General features: G+C 37.6%; 1 protein-coding gene across 2 annotated transcripts in view; it reads right to left on the bottom strand.

Moving 5' to 3' along the window:
• Olfm3 (olfactomedin 3) overlaps positions 1-20,156 on the bottom strand; it is a 218,535-nt gene that overhangs the window by 47,022 nt on the left and 151,357 nt on the right. Inside the window, exons 1-2 of one of the 2 annotated variants that reach the window (XM_055628306.1) lie at positions 6,209-6,337; positions 1,163-1,197 (exon numbers count right to left, since the gene is read on the bottom strand). The exons of the other annotated variant lie outside the window; for it this stretch is intronic. Coding sequence (XP_055484281.1) covers positions 1,163-1,197; positions 6,209-6,337 — 164 coding nt within the window. Of the gene's footprint in view, positions 1-1,162; positions 1,198-6,208; positions 6,338-20,156 lie in introns of those variants that run through there. 2 annotated transcript variants of the gene reach the window in all.

Below are 20,156 nucleotides of genomic sequence, written 5' to 3'. Positions count from 1 at the left end.
TAAATAAGTATTCTTCATTCAAGCAAACCTCAAGGATTTGAGGGAGAAAATAGCTATGAAAACAAAACCAACAATAAATACAACAAAAGTATCAACTTCAGGGTGGTCATCTCTGTTCACATTGTTTGAAAATCCAAATGAGTTGGGAGTCAGGAAGGGCCATAGAAATTGTATTTAGTCCCATGTCTGTCTAGTCAGTGGAACATTATGTACAGGTTTTTGTGCTTACCTTTGACTTCTGCATGGTCAGGGCTACATGCTTCATGCGCAGCCCTCCCACTGTGAAAAACTGAGATTTGTGACCTGAAATTCTCTCTCTGGAAATTTTCTTATTAGTCTCTTCTTCTGCCTCAGAGTCCCCCCACAAAAAAAAAAAAAAAAAAAAAAAAAAACCCTCTCAGATGATGCTTCTATAAAAACGCAATTATCACATTTTCTGTTATTCTTGAGAGTTGCTATTCTGAGCTTACACCCATCGCTTATTAATTTTCTTAGCTGTCCTTTCACATAGTGGACATTGCCTAAGGTTTTGAATGAGAAAACAGTCAGGAAAAAAGGCGATGTGATGGAAAGGTAGCATGGGCTTCTTTCTTACCACAGCAAAACAAACCCCAAATGCCCCCAAGTCAATAATAGCTGGTAAACTTAAACATCACCATTCGTAACTATAAAACCACATCTGTCATTGATGGTGGGGTTCCCGGAGGGTACCAATAGTGTGCTTCGGAATGTTATAGAACTTTAAACTGACTAATGCATCAGGATGGTTGCATATGAGTAGATGCCAGACCGATGTCTGAAAATGTTGCAAAATAAATGGCTTATGCTTACGGGTCCCTTCAAGGCCCCTTCCTACCACAGCAGTAGGGCTGGCTATTTGGAAACAGTGTCTGCTGAGCACTCTCTGCTTTTTTAATTGCTCTTTTCCAGGTTATTCTTGGTAAGGCTTCCACAGCATGAGGGATTTTTCAGAAGCTCAACCTCCAGGGGAAGTGACTCTGCATCAGAAAGAAGTGCCAGAGGGGGCCTGAGCCTGCAGAGACCTGAAGCTGACTCTCCCAGCTTCTACAAAGGCCATGAGCCCACTCCAGCATGCAGAAGAAAAAACAAACCCAAACAAGAAAAATAAGTGATATCAACAGTGAAGAAAAATATGAGGGACTTTATCATTAATAAAAAGGTAGATTGAATTAGTTCCTGGTAGACAGTGTCCTGTGAATCATAACCTCCCTTAGTTCTTGAAATAACTACGTACTGCTATTTCTGAGGCACCTGCTGTAAGCCAGTTTAGAGATCTCTTAACATTTCAAACTGTCTTTCTAGCTTCATTTTTTAGTTCAATTAAAACTCTTGTTTTTTTTTTTACAGCTATAATAATATTTGCATAACTATACATTTTGTTTTGTTTTTTTCTGTTACAATGATGTACAAACATGAAACCTATTTTGAGATGTACATGTTTGTGCGTGTGTGTGTTTCATTGTGTCTCATGCACAGTTGTAGGTTCATCTCATGTACACTGATTAACAGAGAGATAGAAATCAGGAGAGGAAAAACTGATGAGGACAGCTGGCCTAATATCACTGCACCAACAAAGTGTGCCTCCTTCATCTAATTAATTGTCTGGATAGAAAGGTATGTGGAGATGGAATTAATGATCCCTTATGCAATTATTTTAAAGAAAGCAGGGAAAAGTCCCTTGGTCAGGAAGATCCCTTCACTATTTCCTATTTCCGTGGTATCTATGATATCACTTAGGAGTTTCATTCCTATTTTATTGCAAGGACATTGAGAAGGGTAGGTATTGAGTTACAAAGATTTTGTCTTACTCTTTGAGGCTCAGGATATGAAGAAACAAAATTTAAAGGGTGAAAATATAGGTATGTAGGAAAGGGATAAAGAAGAGTACAGGAGCATGAAAAACAGTTTGAGTAAGACACGGTGAACCCAGTGGACACCAAAAGCCATGAAGGTTAAGGGCTAGCAAATTGTTTTTATATAGCTACTTTTAAAAATCCAATTGTTTGTACAAGTGTACACTCCCACCAACATTGGAGGAGGGTTCCCCTTTCTCCACATCCTCTCCAGTATGTGTTGCCACTTGAATTTTTGATCTTGGCCATTCTGATGGCTGTAAGGTGAAATCTCAGGATTGTTTTGATTTGTATCTCCTGATGAATAAGGACCTTGAGCATTTCTTTAAGTGTTTCTCTGCCATTTGATATTCCTCTATTGAGAAATCTCTGTTTAGCTCTGTACCCCATTTTTTAAATAAATTTTTATTTTTATTGTTTTGTATTAACTACAGTTTATTCATTTTGTATCCCAGCTGTAGCCCTCTCCCTCATGCCTGCCCAATCCCACTTTTCCTCCGTCATCTCCTCCCATGCCCCTCTCCAAGTCCACTGCTAGGGGAGGGCCTCTTCCTCCTCCATCTGACCCTAGCCTATCAGGTCTCATCAGGACTGACTGCATTGTCTTCCTCTGTGACCTGGTAAGAGCCAGCCACTGAGCTCATGTCAGAGACAGTCCTTGTTCCCCTTACTAGGGAACCCACTTTGACACTGAAATGCCATGGGCCACATCTGTGCAGGGGTCTTAGGTTATCTCCATGCATGGTCCTTGGTTGGAGTATCAGTCTCTGAAAAGTCTCGTGGGCCCAGATTTCTTGGTTCTGTTGATTTCCTTGTGGTGCTCCTGTCCTTTCCAGGTCTCTCTATCTCCCCCTTCTTTTATTAGATTCCCTGCACTCTGCCCAAAGTTTGGCTATAAGTCTCAGCATCTGACTTGATACGCTGTTGGGTACAGTCTTTCATTGGATTACTTGGTTTGTTGGTATTTAACTTCTTAAGTTCTTTATATATTTTGGATATTATCCCTCAACCACTTTGGAAATCAATCTGGAATAGTCTCAGAAAATTAGGAATAGTGCTACCTCAAGATCCAGCTATACCACTCGTAGGCATATATATCCAAAAGATGCTCAACTATACAACAAGAACATTTGCTCACCCATGTTCATAGCAGCTCTATTTGTAATAGCCAGAAGCTGGAAATAACCTAGATTTCCCTTGACGGTGGAATGGATACAGAAAGTGTGGTACATTTATACAATGGAATGCCACTCATCTATTAAAAACAAGGAAATCATGAAATTTTGGACAAATGGTGGAAACTAGAAAAGATCATCTTGTGTGAGGTAACCCAGAAGCAGAAAGACACGCATAGTATATACTCACTCATAAGTGGATATTAGCCACATAATATAGGACAAACATACTAAAATCTATAGTCCTAAAGAAGCTAAACAACAAGGAAGACCCTAGGGAATATGCACAATCCTCATTCAGAAAGGCAAATGCAATAGACATCGGAGGCAGGAGAAGACAGGGAACAGGACAGGACCTACCTCATACGAACTCTGAAATACTCTTCTGATGAAGGTATTGAAGCAGAGGCTGAGACTCATAGCCAAACTTAGGGCAGAGTGCAGGGAATCTTATGAACGAAGGGGGAGATAGAAAGACCTGGAGGAGACAGGAGCTCAAAAAAGAGACCAACAGAGTCATTAAACCTGAGCTCTGGGGCCCCTGAAGGGAATGATAACCAAACCAAGGACAATAATGCACGGACCTAAAATCCTGACTCAGAGGTATCTCATAGACTCAATCTCCATGTGGGGTCCTTAGTAAGGGGAACAGGGACTTTGTCTGGCATGAACTCTGTGGCAAGCTCTCTGATCACCTTCCCCTGGGGGATGCAGCCTTGCCAGTTCACAGAGGAAGACAATGCAACCAGTCCTGATGAGTCCTGATAGGTTAGGGTCAAATAGAAGGGAAAGAGGACCTCCCCTATCAGTGGACTAGAGGAGGGACATAGTGGGAGAAGAAAGAGGGAGGGTGGGATTAGGAGGAGAGAAGGGAGGGGGCCACAGCAGGGATACAAAGTGAATACATTGTAATAAATGTTAACAATAGTAAAAAAAAAATTCAATGGGTACACATTTGGGTCAGCTGTCCCACTTGTAGAGTGAGGATGTTTGATTATCTCACTCAGAACCCAAATTAAATTCAGGGCTCTAGGCTTCTGCGGAATGTATTGGCTGGGGCAAGGGTTTGCTTGTGTGGGAAGCAAGCAGATGGTTGATGCCCAGCAAATGTTTTCTCCTGCCAGTTATTTGACCTGTAACTTGTCTCACATATTGTATCTCCTCTCCAACTTTATTTTTTAAAACATTATCCCGTGATCAACTTAATTTGCAACGTAAATAAACAAGTAAAAAAAATTAAGTGATATTGCCAACGGTAGTGTGAGCATGGCTCGACCCCACAATCTCTAAGGTCTGATATAACCTTCCAGCATCAACATTTTACATTCCTCTACTGATCAACTCCTTCTTCACCATAGAGATTTTAGGATATGAGCAAATATCTTGCATAATTAGGTAATAGACACTAGTTCTCTTTGAAGAATTAAATAAGAAAAAAAAATAAAGGTTTTGTTACCTAATGTTTCTTTATTTCAGAAAAAATACCCGAATACCATTTACTGATATGTGATCATGGACCATAATGAGACCTTCAGAATTCACTAAGGTTTTCTAAGTTTGTGTTTGTTTGCTAAGGAGGACCAGCTACAGTAAAAACTTATGTGTTGGGATAGATGCGTATCTATAGCAATGCTGCATATTTTGATTGATAAATTGTCAACCAGACATCTTTCATTTTGAACTTAAAAACATAGCTAATATCCGGAAAGAGGCATGAATGATCCTTGGAAATTTGATTCTCTTCCCTTAATAACAGTTGGAAACAGACAAGTTGATGCCTGTATATACAAAAGAGTGTACATCCCACAGTTAACATAACACATTTGATAAATAAGTCATTATTAATTAAACACCATCTTTCTAAAAGTGTTAATTCTACAACTATTTTTAAAATTAAGTACTTGGACCTTGGAAACATTTGGCTCAGCAAGTAATATAACTCAGAATTCTTTGTTGTATAAATGTGCATTAATGAGCTAATATCATACTTTCTGTATGACTGAAGTTCTCCTTGAAAACTCTGCTGCCAGGCAGGTCTTGCCATGAAGGTTTTAAAGAGAATCCATAGACAAGTCACTAAGGTACTATGAAGTACTCAAGGAAAGTAGTATGGGGAATGCAGGTCAAATCTGACTACCATGTACTCTGTTGGAACATACACACTGTGAGAAACTGGCAAATTATATAATTCATTCAGCCAAACTACATGGTTAATTGTACATTGATTGATAAGTTATTATTAGAAACAGTAAACAACCAATAAAATGGAAGGTTTCTTTTCTTTGCATGGTCCACTAGAATGACATATAAGAAAAAAAACTTCAAATGTTATTTTTTGAATGTTTTATTGATAGCAGGACATTTTTTTAGAATATGCCTTTTATTTTACATTTTCATTTGAAAAACTAGAAATTTATACTTTTCTTAAAACATTTGAGTGTGGATAAACACACCTAATTTCAAAACACCAGAGAAGACTTTATTAAAATGCAGAAAGAATTAACTTTACATGGGTGAAGACTATACAAGACTGATTTACGCCAGGAAAAAGCCTGTGTAAATATTAAGTAACATAGTATGAGTTTTTTTTTTTTTTCTTTATCAGGTATGTTTTCTGTGGTTCACACTCCATAGTTGTTTTAAATGTCTTTTTGGCATGCTTTAAATTGCTGAGGTTGTTTTATGATTCACTTATGCTTAAAAGATGTTGGCTTCTCTGACTGAATTAATTACACACAGCCATAGGCAATGCATTCCAAAAGAAGAGCCTGCTGTGGTAAAAACAGATTAGGAAGAACATTCTCTATAGTCTATTTTGTAAGAAATTACAAAGGTTTCAGACATTACAAGAAATATAATAGAAACAATGAATAATAAAGAATCCTTTCAGATTTCAAGTTAATTTAGTTAGAACGTATCATTCTTAGAAATTTAATAAGACCAGCCTTCCTTTTCAAAGCTAATTCCCCTCTCCCACTTTTTTTTTTTTTTTGTGTGTGTAACTTTAAAGTGTTCATAAATATCCATGAGTAAAGTTATCACACAGATATTTCACCTTTGAAGTTCACAAATAGAGAGTGCAGCTGACTCTCGGCCCTTAAAACTTAACAATGCCCACTGTTTTAACACAAGACAGCCAAATCCATCAGAATGACTTACTAAGGTGTCTGGCGCCGACAGCCCTGTGGTGTTCAGTCCTACCAGGGATGGGAGAGTTTGGGACATCCAGTTTGAGATCATTGCCACGGTACTGAGCACAACGCCAAGCTTCAGCAGTGGAGCGCTCATTGCTGTAGAGCTAATGAGTTTTCATAGTGACTGATTAGGATCCCTGAGCCCGGCTGGCAGCGGGAGGCGTGGTGACTGCAGCAAGCCACATCTACATCATGAAAAGAGATCAACAGCCCAGCTCTAATCACCAGGCAGATCTGGGAAACCTCCTTCCCCCACCTTCCTGGCAAGTGCCTTGCCCTCCTTTCCCTCTCTTCTAGTACACTTTTCTAGACAAAATACTCTTGCCAGGGCTTGGTTGGTAACGCACAGAGCAGAGATCGGAGGCAGTAAGTGGGTGAGGAGCTTTTCCAGCCCCACGGCACTATTACCATGAACAGGGTCTGTCTCCTTTGGGTTTTGCGTATAATCAGTTTTTCTTTATCGTTCCTAGCAAAGTCGAAAGCTTCTAAATGGGGATCTGCCAAAGAGCATATTCCAAATGCCAAACTTAATTTAAACAGATTTCTCTGGGCAAGACCAGAGTGCCTTCAGAAGAGCACAAAAACAATCTGCGAATGATTTCCAAGATGTTCATGCAGTGTGAACAGGAGATCACTTGTTCAAACAGTAACCTAAAATTAATGTCATCACTTTAAAACCACGGCCAGAGATTAACAGCTACCGCCTGTGCGAATGTCGCCTCTAGGTACCTCCTACTGGAATAGACAGTAGAGCTGGCCTTAAGAAACTTCTCTTGCAGAAATTCCTTGTTCAGAGTTTTGCCTTTGAGAGCAAATGTTCTCCATTCCCCGTTGGAGGTTCTCAGTCCTTCATCAGACCTGGTTAACTCTATTTTCACATTGTGAGGAATCACTGAACGGTACTGAAACTGTGACCTGTGGTATTGTGTGGGTGCAGGAACTGTGGGGATCTGATTCTTGTTCCCTTCATGCCAGCTCCATAATCTTCCTTGGTTTTAGTGTTTTTCTATAAAACACGTGGAGTGGGTTCCAGACTGAAGCCTCTTCCAGCTCTAAAACTTAGTTCTGTAAAACTTCATTATTCTTTTTTTTCTGCAGATATGACAAACAGGCTACATCTAAATCTCAGGTTCCAGATGGAACAAATCAGAGGCTGCTGTTTTGTTGTTGATTTGTTTTTATTGATATGTGCATTTTAAAAGAAAACATGTAGTAAAATGTATCAAAAGAAATATGGATGATTTAAAATTAAATGGAAAAATTGAGTCAGGAAAGAAAAAACATCATTGTCATTCCCTGGGATAATTCTTTTGTTTGTATCTAAGATTTTTCACTCCTGTGTGTGTGTGTATATGTGTGTGTGTGCGTGTGTGTGTGTGTGTGTGTGTGTGTGTATACACCTTTAACGGTGTTAACAGGACAAATAAAAATAATCAAGTTGAATGAGATGATGATTTACAGCGTGCATGCTTTATCCTTAAAGAATTTTGAAGAAGGTTGGATGCAAAGAGCCTTCAAGTGTTCCTTGTATCCACTAGACTGGAATCTAGGCTACATTCATTTCCCTTTAAAATACATACAAATTTTCTTTGGTATTTATGTTTTAAAAGTCACACCCAGAAAACCACATACAATTTCTTTTTGTTTAAAACAAGCAAACAAACATGTCATATGAGAAATCAATTATCTTTAGGCATAATGCAAGAATACGGAGTAACTCTAGAAATCCAAATGTTTTGAAAATATACCTGGAACCCAACCAGTTTTTATAAAGGAAAGGAGAGTGTGTCTTTAGCAAAGCCTAATATCCACAATTGAAAATTAATATACATGCAATTATGAGATAATTTATGAAGCAATGTGGCAGATGGTAATTGTACTTGTTAATGAACTATCACTCAACAAAATAATAGCATCTTTACAAGAATATAGGATGGAATGTCAGAGAAGAATAGGACTCTTATTTGCAAATTACAAAGAAAGGGAAAACAAGAAAAGCAGCACACATAGAACACTGCTTTTAATTCCTCAGAGATGCAAATAAGTGAGCCAGCATACTGGAAAGGAGCAATAGTCCAAGTGTATGATTCAGCCGTGTTTGTGAACAACATAATAGCTGAAGTGTGTTGTTATTACAAGAGGTTTAAGTGCCACATTGAAATAGAAAAGCTTAAATTAAAATGATTATTAGTTGTAAGAAATATAAAAAAAAAAATTCAATTTTCAAAAACTTAAAAAGTTTTTAGTAATCTCATAAACTGTTAAAGTTATTTCCATTTTAAAAGTTGATTTCTTGTTTCCATAAATGCTCGGGTGTTTTTTTTTTTTTTTTTTTTTTTTTTGTTCGGTGCAGAAGTTAGCAGCCTGTGTTCAAAAGAACCCCCTGGTTTTAGAATTTTCACAGCACAGAGTGAGTGGTAATGGAATAAATAGCCAGAACTGCATCTGGAAACACCAACTGTGACCAGATCCAAGGCTTCAGGACCACCCAAATATGTCTAAACTTTATCTGGTATTAAATGTTATGGTTTGATGCAGCGGTATGATGCTGTTAGTTTCATGTGGTGAGGTATCACTGATATGTTTAGGATTCAGGATAGACACACAGGGGTTGCAGAACAGGAGACAGGAAAAAAAAATCACTTAGGTAAGTGATGGTGAGATTCTGGAAGAAGAAACTGCCAGTGGAATGGATGCGGACTGAGTCCATTAAGATTTTCTTTAGTTATGCAATAGATGTGCAAGGTGAAGGAAAAATGACCACCAGCAGTGGTGGGTTTGAAAGTGGATATTGGCGTGATTCGTCAGGATGAGAGGCAGAGACAGTATCACAACTTCAGGTATAAGAGACTGAATTCCTTGTCCCACACGCAGCTTGAGTCACCTGTGGCATACGGAGTTACCGCATGATGATGTGTCCACATTTGAAGTTCAGGAAAAGGGTTACCAAGGCCACAAAACCTGTATGTTGTGAGAAGACTGCATAGCTTTAAAATATTTTAATGAATCGGTGTCTCAAAACTACATGGAGCTTTTATTTAGACTTTACTTAAAGATAGTCACCCAATTTATTACCTATGCACTTCGTTAAAACTTAACAAACAAAATAGCCTCTATTTCATATAACTAGTAAGTATAATTTCCAACCCAACAGTTTTTCAGAAGATGCAATCTGAGTACAAATTTATTTTCTTTTTATAATATCATAGTGAATCAATAACTATAAAATCTAGACCCATGAATTATGTCACATGGGATGCTGAACCTTATTGACTGAAATGTTTAGTTTATATGTTAGCCTGCCTTGTTATTTTCAGAGATTTTAATGAAAGAACTATGTAATAAATAATTAATAAGTAATTATATATTAATGGAAAAGATTTGTAGCCAATATCATATAACTCTGGCATGCATTATCACTGGAAGTTTTTCCTTTGATTTGTACTGTAAAAGTTTAGCATTGTTTTAAATCACAAAATATACCTCCTAGCTTGGGAGCCATTGTGTGCTACTGTGAATGTGTTTCTCTGTGTCTCTGTGTGTTTCTGGGCAATACAGCCTAGGCAGATACTAAAAGTGCATGTTAACTGGTGTAAAAAAAAAAATAAAGAACAATGCTAGAATGAACTCTAGATAAACTGTGAGGCATCTTCAAGGAATAAGCAAGTTAAACTAGAATACCAGAAGAAGTAGCATCAAGTAGAAGAATTAAGATAGGGAGAGCTATGGGTAGCAGGACAGGAAGCAGCCCTCCTTTTATTTCAGAACAGAGAGGCAGTTTAGAGGGTCTTTCTTTGAATTGCTCCTTGTTAGAGTGGTGACATTAACAGTGTCTCTGAATCTACCTATTTCATCTGCAAAATGGAGAATGGCTATGTGGAACGGTTATTCAAGAGACTGAAATTTAAAAAAAAAAAATCTGTTTGGCAGTATTTGTACCATGCCAGGAACTCAATACGTGGTAGCCCTACACTGGTATGAAATGACAACATTAGGATTGGCTGAAAGAACAGCTAAATGGACAATGCTTTTTAAGAAATTAAAACTGTACAACTTTGCAGAATAGCTGAGTTGAGCTTTAGGACACGCTGTCACGCGTTTCAGTCACTGTTGGTAAAGATAACAATACAACTTTCCTGAGTGCCATCATGTTCCCCTGCTGATGTAGTGTTAATATCTGAGCAGCAAGGAGAAGAGAGGAACTAAACGACATGATTCTTCCAAAGCTGAGAACTTGTAGCAATTAAGAAACAATTCTATATACTTTCGTGTCCGAGATGCCCACCTGCCTCATCTTTCTCCACATACTCTACCTTTTCCTCTGCTGTCAAAGATACATTTTTGTGCTCTTACATTAGACTGACTGCTCCCCCTTATTCATGAAGTCCTTCAATTCCTTTCTGAATATTGTCATAATTTCTCAGCAACTTGCTGAGTTTCAGATTCCTAGGTCTTAACAGCAGAGTCTGTCTTAGCTTTAGCAAGAGCAAAATAACTTGTATCTCTTACAAACTCCTGGACAATGTTGGTGCTCTGTTCCTGGTCCACTGCTTTGGTAACTACCATAGCTCTTATTCCTTTCATCTTGTTTAAAGACAACTATTTTGATTCTATCCTCCTTTTTGCAATATCAGTTTTTTCCTACCTTAATGCTTCATTCCTAGAGGCAAACACAGACTATTTTACATCTCTTAATTTATGTACAAAGGGCCTATGCAAGCTAGACAAGTGTTCTACCACTGAGCTATGTCCCGATCACTTTATCACTATTGAGCCTAGTTTTTCTCCAGTACTCCCTTTCTATTTTATCTTTTTAAGTGTATCTTCTTGAGATAATTATTTTTATTCATCATCTTCAATCTCGGTCTCCCTAATCAGATACATTGTTGACATTTTTCTCTTGCACCGATACTACTCATCTCAAATCTATGACCCCACATTGCAATGTAGCAGGCAATTCTGTACTTCAACTTCCTTGACCTTCATCAATATTACTTTTTTCTCCTTGGAGTGATTTCTTCACTTGGCTTCCAGAATACAACACTCACCTAGTTTTCCTCTAACTTCCTGACCTCTCTTTATATTGCCTTTGCTGATTCTTCCTCATCTATATGCTAATGACTCCCAAATTCATTTCTTCCTCAAAGACCTCTCCTATCAATTCAGACTTGAATTTCCAATTATCTACTTGACACCTCCACTTTCGATGTTTAATAGGCATCTTTAATTGAGCATGTTATAAATGAGCCCCTGATCTGACTCCCCAATGCTGAGCAAACAAAACTATAGGAACAAAACAAAACTTGCCCAAATAAACAACAATGCTCGACTTATGCAGCCGTTTCTGCAACCTTTCCCTTTTCAGTTAGTTGGCAGTGCTGCGAACTCCTCTTTCATAGGTGTTTAATTGAGAATGAATGTATGCTGTGGTAGATGGTTTCCCATTCCTGCCCCTGTTCAGTTCCCTGGTTAAACCCATCAGGTCTCATGTGAAAATGGGATGAGAACTTGGTTGGGTGAGGGGGAGGTGGATGTTGAATATGGAATGTTGAAAAGAGAGGGTGAGGGAATAAGAGTGACTAGAATGTATTAGATAAATGCATGAAGTTGCCAAAGAAAACACTAATTAAATTTCTTTTCACTTTTCAACTGTGACTTTTTCCAACCTATTTTTCTTAAAAGTTTTATTGGCATATTAGTTACCTTCTAAACATAACTAGAATTTAACCTCTTATACAGTTCCTACTGCTGTCGTTCTCACTACAATCACATTGTCTCTCATTGAACCAAAACTACTTTGTGCATTTATAACTGCCCAATCAATATAATTCTATGAAAATATAAGTTGAACAGCATTATTCTTCTAAAAACTCAATAAATCTCCACTTGACTCAGAGTAAATATTTAAACTGAAAGGTTATGTATAAAATGACCCCTTACATCTGTTAGCCTGCCTTTGGAAGGCTCCCTTGCTGGTCTCCAGGGATATAAGGTCATCCTCTACTTCAGTCTCCTCCCTTCTTTTTCTCTGCTGGGATGCATTTTTTTCCATTATCACCCCACTCACTTTTTGGTTTTGGCTCAAAGGTCAGGGTTTTATGGCTGTAATATCTTCTTCTTCCATCCACTTGCTTTCTTCCACCTTTTGGTATTTTCCCATTCTCTGTAGGGCTAGTAAAGTGTTATGTATCTTTTCTGTTTATTTATTATTGTCTGTTTTCTCCCCTGAAAAATCAAGTTCCATGAGGGCAAAGATGCTGTCACTTTTGTTTTAATTCTTGGAGAATTCTTGATGTATAGGACAATGTCATGCATATAGTTTATTCTCAATATAATATTATTAGCTGTGAAAATATATCAATACATTTTCATTTTGATTTAAAAGGAGATAATTTTAGAGCTAGTTGACAGTAGAGTTTATCATTATCAAAGCAAACCAATTGAAAATATTTAAGTATATCACTATATATGTGTTTTTGAATGGATGATAGTAATGATGTGTATTTGTGTTTAAAATAGTTAAAGAATCAAACATTAGTTACAAGTGCTATTTTTCTTCTTTCAGATTACAAATGTAAAATACAAGCAATTGTGTTCCAATCAAAAAAGTACTAATCCCAACTCTTGTTCCATTTTCTGTTGATAAGCCTCAAGCTACAAGAGACGTAAGTAGGAGTTAGAACCATCTACTCTGACTCTTGCTTTTGGCCTGTCACATTTCCTCTACCATAGTGAATATGGGAGAGACTGTAAGTCATGGATTATCATCTGTATGTGTATCACAATATAATCTATATCTTAAACATGCATGCTCAAATATTTAAGAAAAAGTAGAATAATATATTGAAAATACAAATATGAGTGCTTAATCATCAAGGTCTTATTCACATTGGCCCTTGGCAGCCAGAGGCCACACTTTGCTCCTGGAAACCATCCTTAGCAACCAATCAGAGGCCACAATCTGCTCTTGGAAAGCTGTGCCTTGACAAACAGTTAGAGGCAATACTTTGTTTCTAGAAGGTCACTCACTGTCTTTCCTGTCCTGAGTTTCAGTATTGTTTTAAAGCCATTAAGTAATGAAAGAGTGAATTTAGATGGAAAATATTAGTGAGGTTCTTTAGAGGAGGAGTTTCTGTCTTCTCATCTTTGCCTTCATTTGTGAAGCTGACTGATGCTTCACAAGACCAAGGGATCTTCCGCTCGAAGCTGCTGTTGCTACTTCAGAGAAGAAGAAAATGGGTGTGTGAGGGAGGAATATATTCTGGACTTCTTCTTCTTCTTTTTTTTTTTTAAAGTATGACTTTGTTCACAAAATCAAAGAAGTGAGGAAAATATAAATTCAGGATTATGCTAGGAGGAAAGGAAAGGCAAAGTGGTGTAACAGGGAGACAGCAGTTGTCACTGTTTTGCTCTGGGTCTTGGGTCCTTCATCTAGGAGATGAGGCTATTAATCTGAATTAAGTCCCTTCCATAACAGAGTGCTAAGTTTAAATCTCCCCACTGTTAAACCTCTCAAATCACAGTTGCCTTATGTGTAGCTTGAGATATCAGGAGCCTCCAAAGCCTTTAGTGTTTGTGAGGGTAAAATAAACTTTGCATATAAAGCACTCACCACAGGGCCTGCAACATACTAAGCTGTCAGTAAAGTTTTTTCATAGGCATTCCAAGGAAAACTTTAAGTTCCATCTTTAGGCCATCATGAAGAAAGAAAAAAATATTGGTATGTTTCTATTTTAAATATATATGTATGTATATTGATTTATGAAAAGTGGGCAATACAAAGATTTTTTTTTCATTTTAAAAGTTTGAAAATCTATTTTTTTCAAGTAATTTTTTTAAATTTTTTATTAATTACACTTTATTCATTTTGTATCCCCCCATAAGTCCCTCCCTCCTCCCCTCCTGATCCCACCCTCCTTCCCCTTTCTGCATGCATGCCACTCCCCAAGTCCACTGATAGGGGAGGTTCTCCTCTCCTTTCTGATCTTAGTCTATCAGTTCTCATCAAAAGTGGCTGCATTGTCCTCTACTGTGGCCTGGTAAGGCTGCTCCCCCCTCAGGGAGAGGTGATCAAAGAGCAGGCCAATCAGATTATGTCAGAGGCAGTCCCTCTTCCCATTACTATGTAACCCACTTGGACACTGAACTGCCATGGGCTACATCTGTGCAGGGGTTCTAGGTTATCTCTACTTTTGACATTCAAAATATTCATCTTTCTAGTATGGTCTGTGTTTAAGGATATTATCCCTGCAACTACAGGAAAGTCACCTACTTTACAAGCTTTTCTTTGGGGCAGTGGTTCTTTACTTCCTAATGCTGCTACATGTGAATACAGTTCCTCATGTTGTCGTGACGTCCGACCGTAAAATTGTTTCGTGTGGTACTTCATAACTGTAGTTTCCCATGAGTCATAGTTTAAATATCTGATATGCAGGGTGTATGATATGTGACTCCTACGAGAAAGGCTGCTTGACACCCAAACAGGCTGTAACACATGTGTTGAGAACCGAGTATTCTATGCGACAGAAACACTGTGGAAGGTGACCGCTAGTATAACTTAGTTACCAACATGAATCGAAGCACAGAGAGGCAGTCATCTTAAAGCACAAGCAGCACAGACATGCCAAGTCAGAAGGCAACTGCATTGTGTGGGACATGTTCACGGAAATGCGTCTTATCAGACCGAGCGAGCTTAACAACAATATTGTAACCTGTGCTAGATTTAAAACTTTCCTTTTGAAAATAAGTAGAATCACTTGAGGAAAGCACTGCAGTCCAGTCATCTCCATGCTCTCATCTGAGCACAGAACGTATCGAAAGCAACGTGTCTTCTCTTTGTGAGTTTATCTTTTTGCATACGGTAGAGCGAAGCTCTCACTAGGAAGGCTCTGGGTCTCAGGTAAGGGTTTAATTTCTTCCTCATTTTCATTGGATTCTAATTTCAAGTTTTTCTAATTCACCCAACTCAACAGGGCATACTGAAGTGTTAAATTATTGCCAAAAGCCTCTCTCAAAAAAATTGTTTAGGAAGAGAAATCTCAAAGAGTTTGGGAAATTGCCTGGTGATCAAAAAGGGGACTGTTTCAGGGCAAGCGTGAAAGAACAAAATTGGATCTTCAAGTGTGCAATTTTCTGAAAAGTTGTTACAAGTTGTTTCATAAAGCTTATCTCCCTCATGGAGATTTGAAATACGTGTTTAGCAGGAACTAAAAGTCGGATGGCGGTAAACAGCCCCAAACATCAAAATAAGAAAGGGAATTACATTTGTAGCTGCATTTATCAAATTTGCATAAATAGCAAAAGCTCTGCTGAGTTGGTTCTGTGTATTGGCTCCAGCTGTGGTGTCTGTCATTATTGTCCCTTCATCAATATGCATAGCCAAGGTTGTGTTGTGCTTTGAAAGCTCTGGGTAGGTAAACACAGTTAAATCTGAATGTCTAAAGACCTGATCTTGGAGTAAGTTAGACAGACTGTCATTGAAAGTATCATGAGAGTTGTACAGTTTTGCAAAAGTTCATTAAAATAGTTAAGACCAGGCTGTTATAACAATACCATACAGATGAAAATGTGTGAGCTTGCCTTTGAGTTTCTCTTCGGATTTCAAAGTAACATAACTTAAAAACAATTCCCCTTGTGAATATTCATCTAAGACCATGCTGGTGACAAAGAGAAGTAAATTGATGAATAAATAATTAGGGGAAAGTTTTGACAAAATCTGCCTGTCATTATAAAAGTTGTTTTCATATATCTATATCTATATCTATATCTATATCTATATCTATATCTATATCTATATCTATATCTATCTATCTATCTATCTATCTATCTATCTATCTATCTATCTATCTCTATATATTCACTACAACACAAATCTGACTAATTAAAGGGATGCTACCAGGTAAGTTTACTAGACAAAAGTCAAGAAGTATCAAAGTAAATAGTGAAGGATAACTAAAATGCAAGAATCACAGCTGAGAGAGCAGTTAGGCAGCTGTGTCAATACTTGGGTAGGAATTAAGAGAAAGACAGATGAAATAAGTTAAGTGTTATGAACTCATTGCATCAGGTAATTGTGGTGTACATCAGAGGAACCAGAAAGTACGTTCTCAAACAACAAAAGAAACAAGGTTGAAAACATGGCACGGGGCGGAGGGTATGTTTAGACAGTAGTTAAAAGGGAATCTTGATAGAGCTCAAAATGAGCAATGCTCTATGCACAGCATTTAACATCAGGTCTGAGGTGCAAAGTGGACTCTGGATTCTGTTTCCTTGGCAACTACAAAGTTAAGATGAATGTTGAATATTGTGTCTGAAAACCCTTTTCTAAAGGTTTGCACCTGAATTGAAAATTGAGGCTTCTTCTTGGTGTCAATGTGACTCAAATCCTGCAGGCAAAAGGGGAATAATCTGTAATTTTAGAGAACAAAGTACCTTAGTTCTCCATCTCTGACAAAGTAACAAAAGTAATATGTAGAGGTTAACCTCATATGCTGATTTACAGATGAAAAGGGGTGATATAGATGATGGGTTTTATACCATGCCTATCTCATTGGCAAGTGTTGATATTGTTCTGACTACCTGTCTGTCCTTTCACTAAAAATCACCTATAATACACATATATATATGTTTATAAATATATATATTTACATATACATATATGTGTGTGTATTTTTATATATAGATATATATAGATATATCTATCTATCTATATATATATATATGTATGTATATGTATAGCTAAGGGGCAGTGCTCAGTCTTTCCATAGTTCAAAGCACAATTTTTGATACCTAACCACCCAGTAAAGGGAACCCCATGCTTTGAACAGTGGTTTGACAATAGCACAACCACTTTTGCTTTTGATAATAGAGATTCCTTGGCCACATTTTACCAGAAATGTTATCCAGTTAATAGGCTTGTAGTGTGACATACCATTTACGACTTTCACAAGGTCTGGATTTTTACCTGCAACCAAATTTCAGGATACCACTATACCCAAAGAGGCATTCAGAAACATTATAGGACCCAGCTGCTGTTCACAAATGAGGAGAAATTTTTATCAGACTGGCTTAAAGGCTTTCTAGGAAAGATTTCATTTGACACTGAATGCTCTTTGTGACATTTCTGATATAATAATTTTCAACTTGAATACTTTCCATGATAGCAGACCTCAACACTATTCAATTGAATGCTTGGCTATTGGATGTTTGCATTCATAACCATGGTCTTTTTTTAACTCATCCTCCATTTTCTGCCCTAATCCTGGTTTCTGGTGGGCCACCCAAAGTTATATTTCTCTGTTCTATAATTATCCTTTAGGTATCAAGATCTCTAAAAGTTCCCATTCCTGTGAAGGGCATGCCCCAATTTGACTCTCTTTCTGAGTAGATGCTTTTTTTTATTAATATTTACAATTTATTCTTTGAATCCCAGTTGTAGACGCCTCCCTCATCTCTTCCTTGTCCCACCCTCCATCTCTCTTTCTCCCCTATCCCTACATAGACAGGACCTAGAGCTCCTGCTCAGAAGTAGCCCACAAACTACTTCTCCATGTGGTTTCCCTAATAAGAGGAGATGAGACAGTCTCTGACATGAACTCTGTTGCCTGTTCCTCGATCACGTCATCCTGGTGGGGTGACCTAGCCAGCCCAAATAAAAGGAGGATCCAGACAGTCCTAATGGGACCTGATAGGCTAGAGTCAGACAGTAGGGGAAGAGGACTTCCCTGTCAGTGGACTAGATGCTCCAAAGTCTCACCCATCTTTGTTTTTCTTGTCAGAGCCACTACCACTGGTCAGTATTGCAATGCTTAGAACAGGATGAATTCTTCCACATACCTGAGATTTGTCTACATAGCTTGATTCAGGTAAGTATGCAAGTTCACTCCCAAATGTGGCAATATGCATTTACTTTTTTAGGGTTAAATGACCATCACCACAAATTAAATACACCACTCTTGCCCTAGACAATTAAAACTCTGACACACAGGAAACTTTTCTGTTCTTTCTGAACAAAGGATGGCTATTACTGAGAAGTTCAGCTGCTTTCATTTATGATAATATGTATTCCATGATTCGGTTGATTAAAATATTCTGGTCACTATGCTCAATGACTGAAGATACACGGTACTTTTTACGTCTCATTAAATATCTACTACACCAGGATTTCCCACACAGCTGTTGATGTCTACATAGTTGAGTGTCTTCTTGAATTAATGTCTGAAAAATTGCTTTAGGAATGACTGTGACTCTGTGAAAAGCACAGTTTAGAAGCCACCAGTGCTGCTCTTTGTTGTGCTTGCAGATTTAAACTCAGTTTCAAATTCAGCTCTTTTCTTGTGCTGACAGTGTCCAGCATGCTGAATCAGTTCATCCACAATTGGCTTACTGGAAAATGATGCTAATGTAGGTAGATTTATACTATTAAATACACATTATTTCAAGTCAATAAAATTTTATACCTAAGTAAGTAGAAGCCGGTGTACTATGAGAGCTTAATGTAGCCAGCACAGTTCCTACACAGTTTTAACTCACCTGACCCTACTTGCTGTCTCAAGGTACTTATGTAAAAATTCCTCAGCTGAGGAATTGTTGCCTCTCTTTGATCACTCTTGGGGCAACCTTGTCAGCCCACAGAGGAAGAGGATCCAAGCAGTCCTTATGAGACTTGATAGGGCAGGGTCAGATAGTAACGAGGAGGACTCTGCCTTTCAATGGATTAGGTGAGGGTTTGGATGGATCAATGGATTCATTTCAATGGATTAGGATTAGGTGACAGTTTGGATGGATCCAGGGCACTCTTGATGCAGGGTCTTAAATTCAAGGCAGGTAATGCCCACACTAAGTCACAGTGGACAAGTCTAAAGACTGAGCAGAGTTCATGCAATGTGAGAATAGATGCTATTTATCTGTAATTGATTGATCTTGAAAGGAAAGATTTCCATTAACACCTTTAATAAGAATATAAAATTTTTATTTTGCCGAATGTTTATTTTCTCAAAGAGGAACTTAGTCTAATGATTTAGTGAGATAGTCAATGAAACGCAGGTGTTTGCCTTCCCAGAGCACACAAAAGAGCAAATATCCTGTTTCATTGGCTGAGGGAGTCTACCAGTATGTACTGTTCCGATGACCATTCATTTTGTCTGTTTAAAATACAGACAAAATTAAACGTCTGTGTTTTCTAAAAAGTTGTTTCTCCACCCGAAAGTATTTATGGAAACAGTTTTTGGTTAATAAGTAACCGTAATTATTTATACCTTAGAAAATCTACTGATCTGCCACAATTAAATTATTACACTCGAGGAAAACTTCTTTGTGTGTGATTTTTTTTTTGCCTGAATGTATATATGTGCACCATGCACATGTCTTGTGTCTATGGAGGAAAGGGGATAGCTTCATATTCTCTGGAACTAGAGTTCCAAGGAGTTGGGAACTTCTGTAGGGCTACTGGAGACAGAACCTAGGTCTTCTGTCAGACACTCAGGTGCTCTTAGCCATCTCTCCAGCAGCAAGATCATGACCCCATATTAGCCAATAGAATCATTTTAGATGAAACACAATTGCATGATATTTTTAAATTGGATAAAATTTCTTTAAATCTATCCATTCTGTATTTTACCAAAAATAACGTACTTTCCATATTGAATAAATAGAAAATAGAACAGTATAAATGTTGAATAAATAGAAAATAGACCTATAAAACACATCATAAACATATTTTATTTTATAAAGTACCTCATGCACATATTTTACTTTATAGCTAAAAGAACCTTGATTTAAATGTTTGCTTTCATAAAATGATAAGTAGTTTGTTAATTGCTATAGTATATAGGAAACGTAATTTGCAATGTAATAGATGGCTAACGTTAATTAAAAGTAGCTATAAATGAAGATAGAAAATTAAAAATATTTAA

Source organism: Psammomys obesus, unplaced genomic scaffold (assembly GCF_907164565.1).
Source record: "Psammomys obesus unplaced genomic scaffold, mPsaObe1.curated_primary_1811, whole genome shotgun sequence".
Lineage (NCBI taxonomy): Eukaryota > Metazoa > Chordata > Mammalia > Rodentia > Muridae > Psammomys > Psammomys obesus.
The sequence above is the reverse complement of the archived record's forward strand: the minus strand, read 5'-3'. Positions and strand labels throughout refer to the sequence as shown.